Source organism: Maniola hyperantus, chromosome 15 (assembly GCF_902806685.2).
Source record: "Maniola hyperantus chromosome 15, iAphHyp1.2, whole genome shotgun sequence".
NCBI classification, from domain to species: Eukaryota; Metazoa; Arthropoda; class Insecta; order Lepidoptera; family Nymphalidae; genus Maniola; species Maniola hyperantus.
The window spans coordinates 5453273-5469767 of NC_048550.1; the positions used below are offsets into that span (position 1 = coordinate 5453273).

The 16495-nt window shown below is 39.6% G+C and overlaps 1 protein-coding gene across 2 annotated transcripts; it reads right to left on the reverse strand.

The window, feature by feature from the left end:
• Positions 1–55: 55 nt before the first annotated feature.
• Cap-D2 (CAP-D2 condensin subunit) lies at positions 56–16468 on the reverse strand. Of its 2 annotated transcripts, none has more exons than XM_034976278.2 (21): positions 16263–16468; positions 15413–15526; positions 14336–14508; positions 13415–13590; positions 12248–12389; positions 12070–12165; positions 11542–11715; positions 11102–11263; positions 10124–10261; positions 9263–9628; positions 7835–8158; positions 7111–7311; positions 5995–6540; positions 5500–5679; positions 4799–5010; positions 4122–4292; positions 2827–3099; positions 1816–2080; positions 1038–1223; positions 372–480; positions 56–192 (listed from the first exon to the last, which is right to left on the reverse strand). In XM_034976278.2, the coding sequence occupies exons 1-21, from the start codon at positions 16378–16380 to the stop codon at positions 113–115; spliced, it is 4206 nt and encodes a 1401-aa protein (XP_034832169.1). In that variant the 5' UTR covers positions 16381–16468; the 3' UTR covers positions 56–112. The 2 variants fall into 2 exon arrangements, with proteins under 2 accessions (XP_034832169.1, XP_069359396.1); XM_069503295.1 differs by having other exon boundaries at positions 101–189.
• Positions 16469–16495: the final 27 nt, after the last annotated feature.

Genomic DNA, 16495 nt, shown 5'->3' on the forward strand with positions numbered 1-16495 from the left:
AATACTGGCTTTATTGAAACAGTAATATAAACTTTTAAATTCAGGAAATAAAAATGCAATTTATTTATCAAAAAAATATATTTACTTAATAGGTAACAAAAAAAAATCTAAATTAAATTCTCCTACGAGTAACTTTCCTAGTAGTGGGTTTTTTGAAAACATTGTCGTCTTTTTTCTGAAAATCTTCATCTTCTGAAAAAATAAAAAAAACATTAGAAATATAGAAAAAAAATCGATAAAGTGCGAGTCAGACTAGCACAGGAAGGGTTCCATACCATTGTACAAGAAATAACTCTTTTTAAGTTTTTTAAATTTTTATGCATGCCTTTAGTTTATGTTTCAATCGAACTATCGATATAAACGTGACAAACCTGATTCATCTGAATCAAATTCATAAGTGGCTTTGTTTTTCCGTGTCGCTTTTCTCGCCGATTTTCTAACTGACTGTGGAGTTGCCAGTGTGTTCTCTGGTGGTTCATTCTGAAAGTTGACAAAACTATGTATGAATAATGAATATCCATAATACATTTTGTGCATGTTATACATTTTGTATGTTATGCCACGACAGCGTTTTTATTTTATACTGAGCTAGATGATGCCCGCGACTTTGTCGGCGTGGATTTATGTTTTTGAAGTTTGATTTTCCGAGATAAAAGAAGTCTATTTACAACTTTAGGATGCAAGCTATCTTTGTATCAAAAACAGTTAAACGGATGGACCATGAAAAGAGAAACAGACAGACAGGCAATTTTTAATTATAAGTCCCAAAAATTGCAAATGCGCGTGGCCGCCATTTTAGTGACGTCAGCACTAGACTAAAGTTTCGAGCTGATGGTATTTATAGTCCGTACAAAATGACTCCTCACGCGCCATTTTAACTCTATGGGTCAACTGTCATGTCAAAAGTACGGTTTAAAATAAGGACTAAAATCGTACTTTTGACACGAAATTTGAAACATAAAGTTAAAATGGCGCGTGAGGAGTAAAATTTTACGCGCTATACACCAGATAAACATTTTTCTTATCTTAATACTGACCTCTTCATTACTGGAGCTGGACCGGCGTCGATTGCTGCGCGGCGTGGGCTTGCGACGTTGCGGCGTTGCTCGCGGCTCTAATCTATTAGCCTCTCTTTCCGCCGCGCCGTTCGTCTCACCCTCCCCTTCCCTCTCTCTCACTGCGAAGCATTCTTCTATTTTGTCCCCTAGCTCTGTGACTAGACTCTGAAAATGTTAAAATGGTGCTACTGGTTACTACAGTACATACAGTACATAGAGCATCGTCTCTGTCACTCATAACTTTGTGACGTTTTATCGGTCTCGACGACAGAGACAATGATCTACAAAACCGCTACCTCCTTCGATGTACATTATTTTCTGCCGCGTACTGTATGCTACTAGGATGGCCACCTACTTATCTGAAAATCCAGCGTTGGTAGACACCTACTAGATGGATAGGCGATATAATATACATATAGTAAGTACATTACTATGGCTGATATAAATACATATACATAATTTGCTGGCAGCCTTTGTTCTACAACTACGCCCCCTAGATTATAATGGGGCTGACATGTATATAAATATAAAAGCCCCTAAATAAATAAAGAAAAAAAAACTACGCCCCCCTGTCAATGTCATTCAATGTCAGGCAATGTCATTCAAGTGCCAAAAGAGCCTTGTCGTACTGCAGTAAACAATCCGGTACACAGTATTTAACTAGTGTTTGTGTGCTATGAACTAAGGGACCCTACAATTGATTAAAAATAAGCTACAATTTTTAACTTGTTAAAATAATATCTTGGTTTAATCATACCTTTATTTCATTTTTGGCCGATTTCGATGTGTTATTCATGATAGTAGTGAACGACTCCATGACGCCGGGACTGTGAAGCTTGTCCTTATAGCAGTCGAGGTTCTCGATGAGTTTGCGCAGGGAGCGCTCGTTGTATGAGAACAGTGTGAGGCAGTACGCCAGGTCGCGCCACTGTCGCTCCTCAGTCGATAGCTTGAAACGTTGACACAGCTTCTCAACTAGGGCTTCCATTTGTCTGTCTTTTTGGATGAGGGATGTTATGTATCTGGAAAAAAGATAAAAGCGCCATAGGAGAATCATGTATTACTGTTATAATAACGTTTTAATTTATGAGGTGAGGATTGATGATTGTATCGGGGGTGACTTAGAGAGATACATGGAAGAATGTCTTGTTGACAGCTGTTTGAAGAAGAATGGTCGAACGACGACCTCCCTGGATCAGTAGTGAGCGCAATGGTGAGCGCTGTGGTCTAATGGAAGTGAAAGGCCCCGGGTACGACTCCCGGTAAGGGAATTTTGGAATTTTATCCATACTAATATTATAAATGCGACAGTGTGTCTGTCCGTCTGTCTGTCTGTCTGTCTGCTAGCTTTTCACGGCCCATCCGTTAAACCGATTTCGATTAAATTTGGTACAGAGATAGCTTGCATCCCGGGGAAGGACATAGGCTGCTTTTGATCCCGGAAAATCAAAGAGTTCCACAGGATTTTTAAAAATCTAAATCCACGCGAACGAAGTCGCAGGCATCATCTAGTAATTTCATAATTTTCTCTGGTCTAGTCTGGTCTAGGCTTCGGCCGTGGATAGTTACCACCATACCGGAAAAGCTGTATCGCCAAGCGATTTTGTTCCGGTATGATGCCATGTAGAAACCAAACGGGTTTACCCCTTCCAGGTTAGCCCGCTTCCATTTTAGACTGCATCATCTTTGTCACTTACCACCAAGGTGAGATTACAGTCAAGGGTTAGCTTGTATCTGAATAAAATAAAAAGAAATGGTGTCTACTTACTTCATGATGACCCTATACTGGTCCTCGGGCACACCTAGCTCTGGGTCGCTCAGCCTGGATATGATATCCGGCATGACGTTGTAGAGGGCGTTGCCTTTCTGCGAGAGTTGTTTGAAGAACACCTTCGTCATGGCGGCCACGCGCGGGTCGTTGTCGGCACAACACAGCGCCATGTCGGCGATTTGTCCCTTTACGCGGACCATCTCGTGGAGTACAAGGAACGACAGCATCTTGACTGCACACTGACGGATTTCCAACTCTTCGTCGCTTAGGCTGTAGACACGAATATTATCAGTGTGCTTAGTATGAGATTTTACATTCCACCAACATATACATAGTACGCGATAGATCGAGATGGCCATCGGGGTGGAAACGCCCCGCACACCCGCCACGCTAACCCAGTGCGGGATAGCGCGGGTATACGGGGCGTCCCCGCCTCATACCCCGATTACCATCTTGCCCTGTCGCGTACTATAGATAAAATCTGAGTATCAAATCACTCGAAACACAATAACGTCGGAGTAAAATGCACCTAAAGATTCTTGATTTAAAGTTAAAAATTCATTACCACTGCGCGCAGCGCTGGCTGTAAGTGTGTGGACGAATTTGAGTTTTAAACCATGACTTTTACGGTCCATTTTACTTTGACACTGAAGTGTTTCGATGCTCGTATCTATCAACGTTGGTGAAATGTAAAAGCTTAAGCATATAGGGTTTTTAGTACATTTAATAGCAAATCAGGTATTGAACGTGTTTCATGTTACAGAGGCGGATGAAAATGAGGTCTTTTGAGTTTAAAATTATCATTGCATCCAAATGGCTGAGGATTGTTAAAAATTCACTACTGATATGAAATAAAGCATTTTTAAGCGATTGACTAGTTTACTTTGGAAATTATGGTATTTGTGTGTGTGTCGTTTTAAACTAGTATCCTGTAGATCGATTATGAAAAAGCTGCATCAATCATTGCTACAATCTGAATTGCTGTGATTGGTAGAAATTATAGTATTTTTCCTTCAACAATGCATTTTAGCCAAAAAGTGCTGGCGAATCAGAGCCCGATGTAGAATGACAGCTACAACGTCCCGATCGCAATCACCTCTGATTGGTTGACGCTCGCTCACTAATGGCTACAATGCATTGTTGCAACCACAATAGCACAAATTCAGTCAATCACAACAATTGAGATTGTAATAATGATTGATGCAGGTTTTACGAAATCGCCCTGCTGAGGTGATTGCAATCGTCACACTGTAACTGCCATTTTACCGCAATCGAGCCCGTGATAAACTTACATCTGGTAAATATGATGTGTCCAAGGTTGAGTGAGATTCGGGAATCGCAACGTTAGGTCTGCAAAGGCGATGGTGAGATTAGTTCTCAGCGAAACGTTTTTGGATTTCTTGAGCACCGTCACCATCAACACGAGGCTGTCCTCGCATACCGAGCTCGACACCAACATGTACCTATGGAAAATATCATCATCATGTATATATATACTTGACCCTCGTGTGTGAGTCCTAGTTGGTGTGAGTCTTTTTCTGGTGGGAGGCTTCAGCTGTAGTTAATTATCACTCTTATTTATTTTATAGTTACATTATTAGTTACACCCTTATTACCAGGCAAAGTCTAGCTGCCAAGTAATTTAGCATTCCGGTTCGATGCCGCGTAGAAACCACAAGGGGCATGGGCTTAATGAAACTTCCACATCCCTTCCAAGTTAGTCAGCTTCCATCTTAGCGTCATCACTTACCACCTGATGAGATCACAGTCAAGAACTAATTTGTAATTGAATAAAAAAATTAAAAAAAAAAAATTAGGCAATACAGTTCCCGGAGCGACAATGTCACACTCGTACGGTTTAGCAACTACCACTACAGTTGCGGTGCTTTGCTATAAAATGATGTTCTACAAAGATAGTATCTGCCAGGCGAATTCAGGCCTAATTTAGTGGTAGAAAGGTAACATTTACCGTGTCAGCGTGAGCGCAGCAGCCGCTTGCAGCGCTGAAGTGCAGCGCGCGGGATGTGAGAGCAACCACTTGAGCAGCGGCAGGTATCTACCCAATGTAGTTCCCGGACCGACGATGTCCCGCTCGCACACGCTGCGGACGTATTCTGCGTCCGCGTCGTCGGCGACGGCGCCTTCGAGACCGGCCTCCTCTTCCGTCATTGTTGTGTTCGTCTGAAAAACAAACCTATCTGAGACCTTTGGAAGCGAAGCTTTTTTACGGCCGTTCGTTTGTGTTCCACGACTTATTAGTAAAATGCGAAAAATATCACCATGCAAGAAATATATGATATAAAAATTTCTTGATAGAATAAATTATTTGACCTATAAATAGCAATTTAGGGCTTCACCGCGCAAAACAAATATAAAAGCTAAATTAGATAGCAACAAAAACACTGAAAAAATGTTACTGGTGCACATGGAACTTTATTCGACACTACGGAGACGGTAGTCCGTGCGGCGAATAGTTGGCATTCATGACAACGCCTGTCGTCGCAAGTCGTCGACGCAACCGCGGCGTATCAGTGCAGCGTTGTGAACACACCATTTGCATTAGTGTAAGTACTCATCCGTACACAGTACATGAACGCGTGGAATAATACCTGCGCGAGCTCGCACTTGTATCGTAGGTTAAACGCGACTATTTAACTGCTGGGAGCTTACCGATGACATTTTATTTGACACCACGCTTGCAGATCGTTGTCCGCGCGACGAGGCGCTCGCATTGCTCGCGTTCATGAGCGTCTGTCGCCGCAAGTCGTCCACGCGACCACGGCGGACTGGTGTCGCGAACGCGCCCGCTTTCTTCTTGCGTTTCTCCTCCGCTTTGCGTTCTTCGCGCACCTGAAAACATACATTCTCAAGTCAATAAAAATATAGACAGTTTGAATGAATAAACAGAGATAGAGTGCAGAACATGCATGGACAAAAGAGCGTAGATTTGGCTGGTTCCTACTATGCGCAAGACTGCAATCACGGTGGGGCTTAGTATTTTATTCACTTAATACACTTTTATTCACTTATGGGTTAATCATGATGACTGTTGTATTATATATATGTTCTATTCTATTGAATGTGTAAACAGGAATTTATAATTTCAAGACATGTGCTGTTGTTCTATAATTTAAAATGACGATTTTTTAAAATCATTTACTCTACCTGATTTCTTCTCCTGAGTTCGCTGTAAACACTGATATCCAAGTAAATTAGATGTTGCAGCGCAATATGTCCCAGTACAAATATAAATCTAGTCAACAATTCACTTGGCATACTGGCGTCTTCTTCGTCTTGCTTCACCATTGTTTCTTCTAAACGCTTATACATTTCTGCTAACATTTTCATGCATACAATCTCAGGGGTGTCACAAACCGCGTAAATGAAGTCTATAGAGTTAGCGGCGAACGAGGCGAACGAGGCGAACTTATCGAACTTTGAAAATGTTTCCATAAGACTTTCGTATAGAGAAATAAATATTGTATGGTCCGCTGGGTATCTTTGGTTTTTTTTAGCCAGACATGTTAGTAATTTAGCGCTCAAGCTTCTAGAGTTATAGTCGCCGGTCAGACCGTGCGCTTGTATGACTTCCATGTTGGCGAGCGCTACAGATGGCTTGGCTTTAGAGATCATAACGAGTAGTGACAGTGCCGCGTAGCTATCCATGTCCGTTGTACCGTCGATCTTTTTAAGAAACATTTCCCAGAAGACCTAAAATAAACAATTTGTTTTATCAGTTTTTTTTAAATTAACAGGTCACATCCTAAGGAATTCAAATTCTTAAAAATACGGATTGAGAAAATGTACTGATTTCAGATCCTATTAGGAAAAGAACGTAGGTCCAAGGTGCATAGATAGTGTTTAGTATGGTTCTACGTAGCTTTGTTAGAAACATCAGATTTGCTAAAATGCATATTTTTTGGCAATATTTATTAAACTACTAGATGATGCCCGCGACTTGTCTGCGTGGATTGAGGTTTTCTTAAAATTCCGTAGGAACTCTTTGATTTCCCGGAATAAAAAGTAGCCTTATACCCTTCCCCGGTTTGTAAGCTAACTCTGCACCAAATTTCATTAAAATCGGTTAAACTATTGGGCCGTAAAAAGCTAGCAGACAGACAGAGAGACAGACAGACATTTTCGCATTTTTATAATATTAGCATGGATTTTTAGCAGTTAACTGCTTTTTAGGTATAGGACGACAGAGAAGGATTAAATACATAAGGTCGGCTGAGATCTGTTTTTGTACAATGCACGCACTTAATGCCGCGTGTTACTTACCTGAATGATGCCTGGTGTGATGTCACCCTTAGCCAGCCACTTGTCGACGAGGTGCTCCAACGCGAGTGCGCTGCCACTGTCCACGTGGCCCACGAGCGACACGAGTTTACTCGCTATGGTGAAAGCCCGTGCGCGCTCAGCTTTACTGTCGCACTCGAGATACATTTCGCGATATGCGCGTTCAACTGCCTCGCGTTTATCCTAATAAACAACCTCTTCTATAGACTAGTAACAGATCGGCAAATATGCCGGCTTCAGTCAAAGGTTGCTCTCGTAAAATAATAGGTGTCGATTCCATAGCCAACATTCAGTCCAGAGTTTTACGTTACACATTCACTCGTCTCCGTCTTTATGCGTCGACCCGGATGCGTGGAAACAGGTTAACTTGGAAGGGGAAAATTCTAGACTGTTAGATAGCTACCTTATGCTGGTGTCGTTTTACCCAAAGGTAAAACTACGTCAACGGCTTCAAACACAGTGTCAATATCATCCATTTTATGGAGAGCCCTATTCAATGTTTAACACTTAGGCTGGCTTGCTCAAGGATAAAGCTCACTTAATCTGATTTAATATTTTTTAATGATCACTTTTTGGCAACCGCACTAAACTTTAATTAGTTTAAAATCCACATTCAAATGGGCCTTAAAAGATTGTGTACTGAACTTTAATAATAATTGTGTATTTACTATTTATAAAAGTCGAAAGCGAGATAAAAAGTACCCACCTGATCCGGCGACCACACGAGCTGTAACATATTAGCGACACCCACTTTAGCAGACTCGATGTTAAACTGGTGTGCTGTAGTGAAGAAATCTATCGCCTCGTTGACGTCACCCGCTTGTTTAGACATCAACAACGAATTGATTAGAGGTATCGCTTCGGATATCATTCGGCTGAAGTAAACAGACTCTTGAAGGAACGCCACAATGCTTTCTTTTTCTTCTAATCTCTTGGATAGTGCGAGTTCATTCTCGCATTGCTCTGTTAGGGATTGCCGTCTTTCCGGTATCACAAATATGTTACGAAGAAGTGCTACAAAGTACTCCAGCTAGATGAGACAAAAATATGAGTCAAATCAAAATACTTTAACACGAAAATAAAAATAAATGTATTGAAGGTATTTTTAAAACTTTAAAGGCTTTAAAACTAGTGATATCATGGGGCCTCGATTGCGGTAGAATGACAGCTACAATGTCATGATCGTAATCACTTCTGATTGGTTGACACTCGCTCACTGTGCATTGCTGCAACAAGAATCGCACAAATTCAGCCAATCACAACACATGAGATTGTAATAATGATTGATGCAGGTTTTACGAAATCGACCTACACAATGAAAAAGATTGAATAGTTTTATACAGTGCGAAGATACAGTGTTGAATATACATAATTATATGGAAGGTACATTGCGCGCATAAGAAGTAGTACATTACGCGGCAAAAAGAAATGTACATCGACCTTTAGAAGGAGATAACGGATTTGTAGAGCATCGTCTCTGTCGTTGAGACCGACAAAACGTCATATAGGTATGAGTGACAGAGACAACTTTCTACAAAGCTGAAAATGTACCGCGTACTGTACTAAGTTGTAAGATGGTGGTTGGCACAGGGTAAAATAATAAAATATTTTTTGCTGAGATCCGCATAGAACAATGCGCAGTAATTTGCCTCGTGTTTAGATTGGGCACGCGCACGGATTTGGGTTCAACCAAGTATGTTTTCCTCTCCAATTTTAATATGGGTATACCTTCAAGTCCAGAGGGAATAAGCATCTTCTAAGCATGCGCGCTCCATCTTAGGCTGCATCAATACTTGCCAGCAGGTCTGATTGCAGCCAAGCGCTTGTCTATTCATTTAAAAAAAAAGATCAAAAACTACAATACACCGCGACAAGGCGCGCGCGTGGTGAAAATCTACGTTGCCGTCAAGTGTTCCCTTTATTCTTGTTTGAATATTCTAAGCCTTTGTTCTCCAGCAGCGCCCCCAATGTCAATGTCATTCAAGTGCCAAGAGAGCCTTGTCGCACTGTACTTAATTTATTTGCATTTCTGTCTATAGATAGAGCAGTACTCCCACTTTAAGCGGTATCATCGCTCACTATGACGTGAGATTGTAATGTATTGTTTATTTATTTATAGGACCAAATAACATACCTGATCACTTTTTTCCATATCACATCTTAACAACTTGGCATCAGGATACTGTCTTTCCGTGTGCTTCACAATCAGGTAAGCTTTAAAGTAATTTTTCTCTCTTATACTCTTGCGAATCGCTTCATACAAATTCTCTATAGTAGCTTGGGACAGCTCTGGTTCATCTTGGGTTAAGATATCCATTTTCTCTTTGATCGTCTTGACGACATCCTTTTCGATTTTCTCCCATTTTTTGACAAGTTCCGGATCAGGGCTAGGGTTAACTTTTTTTTGAAGACCATCCAGTATTTTTTGTTCATCCTCCAACTGTTTCTCCAACAGGTCGAGTTTTAATTGGGCAGAGAATGGGTTACATTCTAAAAACACCTGAAATATGTTTAAAATTAGCTTATCCCCGCAACATCGCCTGGATTTCGTTTTAAAAGATCCCATTGAAAAATTTTCAAAAATCTTTCTTATTTCACCCCTAGGGTATCTACTTAAGGACTAAGATAGTCCAAATTTTAAATCTCCACCATCTTCAGGCATTCATCTATTTAAACAGAGATAGCTTGAATCCTGGGTTTAATAATAAATAGGCTTTTTTATCCCGGAAAATCAAACACTTTCCATGGGATGCTTAAAAATTTAAACTCACACCGACAAACTCGCCGGTATCATTTATTTCGTATTTTAAAAATCCGGTCAAGTGAGAGTCGGACTCGCATACAAGGGGTTCCGTACCATCTTTTAAGATATAAAACTTTTTTTGAGATCCCTAAAAATCCTAAGAACCCTAAAAACAAACCCAAGCGGTCGAAGTCGCGGGGATGATCTAGTATTGTATATCATAGTAGTGGGATGCTAAATAATGGTCCTTACTTTGAGCAGTTGTATAGCAGCTTTCCTAACGAGCGCGGCCTTGTCCCTCAGCCGACCTATGGCCCGCTCGAGCACGCCGCGCTGCCGCGTCACCGGGATGCACAGCTCACGCATCAGCCGACACCAGAACTGAAGAACCTGATCGTACCAATTATTTTTTAACTTACAAGATCGAAGTAAAAAACGTGTTAAAAGTATGCTCCTAAAAAAGCATATTATACAGTCGCAGACTATGTAAACGATAAAAAAACTTGGATTTGACTCGCTCCAGCAATGCACGGGGCTGCAATTGCTTGTATAGTACGGTATAATAACATTGTAAATTGAAAAATTAAAAAGAGCAACCGCCGAGTTTCTTGCTGGTTCTTCTCGGTAGGAGCGGCATTCCGAACCAGTGGTAAATTAAAACTACCTGACTATTCATAAGTACTTGTAAAAAGTTTACATGAATAAAAAAAACCATTCCATTCCATTCCATTCTAGAAGAAAACGGACTTGGCGTCAAAAGTATGCAAGCCAGTGCTTTCTCCATAAAACCATAGAAGGTACTTTACTACTAATGTTGTATTCCCAATCGAATTTTTATTTCAATATTTGATTTCGGCCAACATTCTAATCAGACAGTCAGACAGAGAGCAGAGAACATTAATAGGGCTCCGTTTATACTCTTTGGATATGGAACCCTAAAAAGCGATTTGGTGTTCTTTTACGCAGCACAGAAACACGCTACTCTACGCTTAGTACCTCGCACGTCACACCGAGTTTACTGATACGTGTGATTAGGCATGGGTGTAGACTTGCCTTGTGTCGCACGTACGCGGAGAGGTCGTGCCTATGGTTGTACAGATCGTCGAGGAAGTCGTCGCGTCGGATACGTTGCTCGTCGCTCAGTCCCTCGCCACGGAGTTCCACACTCACTACCTCGCACGTCACAGCCAGTTTATTGATACATGTGATTAGGCACGGGTGCAGACTTGCCTTGTGTCGCACGTACGCGGAAAGGTCGTGCATGTGGTCGTACAGATCGTCGAGGAAGTCGTCGCGTCGGATGCGTTGCTCGTCGCTCAGTCCCTCGCCACGCAACTCTACACTCAGTACCTCGCATATCATACCGAGTACACTGATCCGGATTGTATATGACTGAAAAAAACATTTTTGAATTAAAAAAGTCTATACTAAGAAATTCAAACACGTGACACCTCGCCATATAAGCTAAAAACTAGAAAGAACAACAGGCGGAAAGCCGAAATAACTTCAAGGGTTTTTGTTTCTTAGATTGAGATGTTTAAAAAAGATTCAGTTTGATCATACTTTTTTTTTGACGTATAAATAACAGATTGATTTCATAAGTCATAATCAATAAGTGTTGCAGATTTATTAAAATGAAGAAGAAATTTTTTGTGAAGTTTAATTTGTACCTCATCAGTTTCTAAATAAGGTTGTATAGTGGCAATAGCATTGGCCATTTCCTTGGGCAACTCCTTGGTGAGCTCCAGTAGGAACGCCCCACAGTTCTTGGCGGCCCCCTGCTCTGTGCCGATGCCTCCATTATCCTCTTCAGTGGACGCCAGTGCTTCTGCTATTTCACGAACCTAACACAAATGTTTGTCTAAATATTGTAGGTATGTATAAGACAATAAGTGAGTCTCATAATTGTATGAATGTATGTAGGTATGTATGTATATACTTTATTGCACCACAGAAACACAAATGACAGGTTACAAAAAGAAATCTTAATAAGTAGGTACAAAAAGGCGGTCTTATCGCTAAATAGCGATCTCTTCCAGACAACCTTAACGCTAGGGAAAAATCTAGGGACGCTAGGGATCTTATAAGTCTCTGAATGTTAGCCTTATCAATATCAATATTAATTAAATATATTGTCTAAATGGTGATATTATATGAAATACATTTAATAAGTTAATAATAAAAGGATTTTTCGATACCATTTGTGGTCCAAATGTTCCAAGACCGAAATCTTTTGTTAGTTGCACTACTCCAGCACATATTGGTGAAACAGAGTGTTCTGAGATTTGTAAAATCTAAAACAAAAACAAAATCATTGTTGTTGTTTAATTGTATACGAATTAGAAGAGAATTTAGTACTTTTTTTTGCTCAATTACCTGAACTAGTTTAATAAGGCAAGATGTCCCATGGTTATACTTCTTTATGAGCACACCAAGTATTTGAAACACTATTTCTCTAACAGTTTTATTTTTTGCTATCTGTTCTTCTAATGCTTTGTAGCAAGGTTCAGCTACCATTCTGTAACAATGGGAAAATATGCCTTCAATAAAATTAAAATTATTTAAATTTTTGGGGGACTAGCACGGAAGTTGAGCGACGTTGGCCTTGTAGTCGAGGGTTCCGAAGTTCGATTAGAGACCCTTAACTTTATGTGCGTATTGAGCAATTTTTTTATTGAACCACCAACAGAATCATACAAAATAAAAAATTTCATTATTCCAATCCTAGATGCTGAGTTCTTATATAATTCAAATTATAGGCGCCTACAGCATGCAAATTTAGACAGATAAGTCGTGCGAAAGAACTTAGAACTAACAGCTTATGAAAGAAACAATTAAATATCATTTCCTTTAAAGGTGAAGGAAAACATCGTGAGGTAACTTGCATGCCCTAGAGTTCTCCATAATGTTCTCAAAGGTGTGTGAAGTCTGCCAATATGCACTGGGCTAGCTTGGTAGGTTATGGCCAAAACCCTTCTCATATTGAGAGGAGACTCGTACTCAATAGAGGGTCGGCGATGGGTCGATGATAATGTTTTCATTGCTAATAATAACATGGATTGACGTAACTGGACCAAGACTGGATGGAAAAAATGTGTTTAAGTTAAAAGAGGTCCAGTGCAGTTCTAATTGCTAGTTCCTCAATTTCAATATGTAGTTGCAATCAGCTAAATTTCTTTTGCAAATGAGTGTCAATAGTTTTGTTTGTGAAAGGCCGCAATTACACCTGTAATTTTTACTTACATAAGTAGCTTAGGTAATTAATTGACAACAAATTTACTAAGGTAAATGTACCTACAGTACGCGGCAGAAAATAATGTACCTTTAGAATGAGATTTCAGCTATGTAGAGCATTTGCGTCTGTCACTCATACCTATGTGACGTTTTGTCGACGTTTGCTATCTCTTTCTAAAGGTCGATGTACATTATTTTCTGCCGCGTACTGTAGTATAAGAGTGTTTACTGTATGTTAGTAAAGTCGTAAGTTAATCATGTAAGCTACTTACATGAGTAAAACTTACGGGTCTAATGCTGAGTACTTACGATACAAAATTATCCTCAGCCAATGGTGGATCCCAGAGGTGGGAAAGTGGTAGTTGGAGAAGAAGATGTAGTGATATTAAAGCAGCTTGCTTATCTGCCTCCGTCCAGCCGCACAATTCATCCTCATCTGTTGTTGCTTTCTTTCCTTTCTTACCTAATGTTAACTTTTTTAATCTCTGAAAATATTTCAATTTTGTAGAATGAAAGAGACTTTCTTCACTCAAATTACCTTTTACAAAATAGTTTTGCATAGCCCAATGAATAGTTTAGATACCTAATGTTCTTTACATCTATTTTTAATAAGAATGGAGTCTTAGGAAAAGTTGAAGAAAAATAGTGTCAACTGCTAAATTCAATTCTACTGGGCAGCTTTGAGATGTATTCTTGTCCAAAAATCCCATTGTCTCATAAACACAGTTTTGGCACTGGATAGCCACACCAATAGATGGACAAGCAGCATCAAATGTATGCAACATTATCTCTCAGAGCCTCTGGACAGAGCCGTTTTTAACCTATTAGAGGCCCTGGGCACATTAGAATAACGGGGCCCCTATGATCTTGACAGAGTAGGTAAAAACAAGAAGGCTCAGATATAAGTCAGTCTTCACTGGTTACAAAACCATGTTATTAACTACTAGCTGCTGCCCGCGACTACGTTCGCGTGAATTTAGGTTGTTAAAAATCCTGTGGGAACTGCTTGATTTTCCAGGATAAAAAGTAACCTGTGTCACTCTCCAGGTCTTTAACTATATCCATGCAAATCCAAAAAATCATCGATCCGTTGCGACGTGATCGAAGGACAAACCAATAAACCAATGAACCAATAAACAAATACACTTTTGCATTATAATATGGGTAGTGATGATGATAATGATGAGCACAGACTAAAATGTAAAAAGACACTATAGCAGACAGACTTACATCAGCAGTTAGCTTCACATCTTTAATTTTCATTATTTCTGTGAATAGATACATGATCATCTTCACTATGTTTAAGTTCTTAACGCGTAGGTCCTCATCTATAGTCTGTTCCTGAAGTATTGGCTCCAGATGTACACAAAGGCTTTTCACAGTTCTTGCCATATGATCAAAACCTGTAGACAATTATATATAGAATAGAATAGAATAATGTTTATTCAAGGGAGGTATCATATACATAGTGCAGGCAATATCGTCCTGGTAGGTCAGCTTGTGTTGAAATGTCGGGGACCTGAGACACAAAACTCTATGGCAAATATCTGAGGTACTAGACACCCCCACGCTGATTTTCAGTGACCACCTTTTATACTACCATACAATTACTGTACTCTACTAATCATCATCAGCCTGTGGACGTCCACTGTTGGACATAGGCCTTCCCTAAAGAGCGCCACCACACCCGGTCCTCAGCCTTCCTCATCCAGCCACTTCCCGCCAGCCTCTTTATATCGTCAGTCCATCATACCTACTAATATACTGTACAATTACAACTTCTATAGACTAGTATTATGCCCCCATGTTTTGATACTTGTAAGTGTTGTTTTACCCAAAGGTAGATAAACACTGCACCAATAGCTATGTAGTATGCTACTACACGCATGCATGGCACACACAAACAAACATGGATTTGTCTTTACTTTTTAAAATACCACTGTATGAGATTTCCTACCTAGAATTTTACAATAATTTTGGAAGAAACAGTTGTTAGCAGTTATTAGTTGTTCAATCATTAATCACATAATGGTAAGGATTTTCTAGGGATGATAATGCATTAGTTAACATTGACACAACTAAGAGTACCAAACAACGAATAGCACATAACTCTTATCAATGTTAGTGAGAATAACAAAGACGATTTTGCCTTAACATACTATCCAAGTTATGGAGGGATGGTTACACATCCAGTTAGCAGTTTGGGTCAACATAGCTTCCATCAATTGATTAGCATAGTTTGAACTATGCCATACCACCCTCAAAACAAAGAATTTTTTAAACAAGACATTTAAATTTTAAAGATACCTTTATTTATCATATTCCATTCAAGTTTAGTTCCATGCACAATAATTGAAAAATATGTGTCAAAATGTTCAAGTATATATTCAACACTCTCAGAGTTATAGGCGCGGGCAGCATCTACAAAAAAAAGATTAAGCTACTTATTATGTATTTAATTATTATTTATGAGCTGATGCCTGCAACTTCATTTATGTGAATTTAAGGTTCTTAAAAATCCTGTGGGAACTCTTTGATCAGGATAAAAAGTAGCATATGTCACTCTCCAGGTCTTTAACTACATTCATGCAAAAGATAACAATGGGTTGACCCATTGCTCTGTTGCTTGCGTTGTGATTGAAGGACAAACCAACATACTTGCGCATATATGGGTAGGTAGTGATTGTCGGCTATCTTTTGAATTCGATTCTTTTTAAATCCAGTAGGAATCTTTGTTTTCCCGGGATAAAAAATATCCTATAGCTATATAAGACATGTTTATTGTTTATGGTAATAACATTCATCCATCCACACATCCAAAACTGACATCCATTTGTATTGGACGCATGGACTTCAATCCATTCGGAAATCCAAAGCTGGACGACGTCCATTCAATTGGCATACGTTTTTCACATTCACGAAACGATTTTGGAAGACGTCCACTCCATTTGGATTGATGGACGTATCGTCAGTGGGCACTTTAACAAGGCATTCCGAATCAGAGGTAGATGCAGTTAACGATTCAAAAGTAACTTGTAAGTTTATTTCTATTTCTATTCTAAAATATTGGTGCTCTTATTACTAGCCCTGGGCTAAAATATTTAAGCAGAGATAGTCTATTTATTTAAAAAATAACTTGAAAAAGTTGAATACAAACCTTGTAACTTCGACAATAACAATCGTGGCTGAACAACATCTTCAACGTGATATTTACCAGCATGAGCTTCAAGTAGCTCGTCCTTTTGTAAAGGAATACAAAACTCAAAGTGACTCATTTTATTCCTTATTTTCTTACTATTATAATTGGCTTTGCAAAACTTTATTTGTTAACAAAAATAGCTCGACTCGACAATCAACAGGCAGGCGGCAGTTGGTGTTTTGAAACATTAG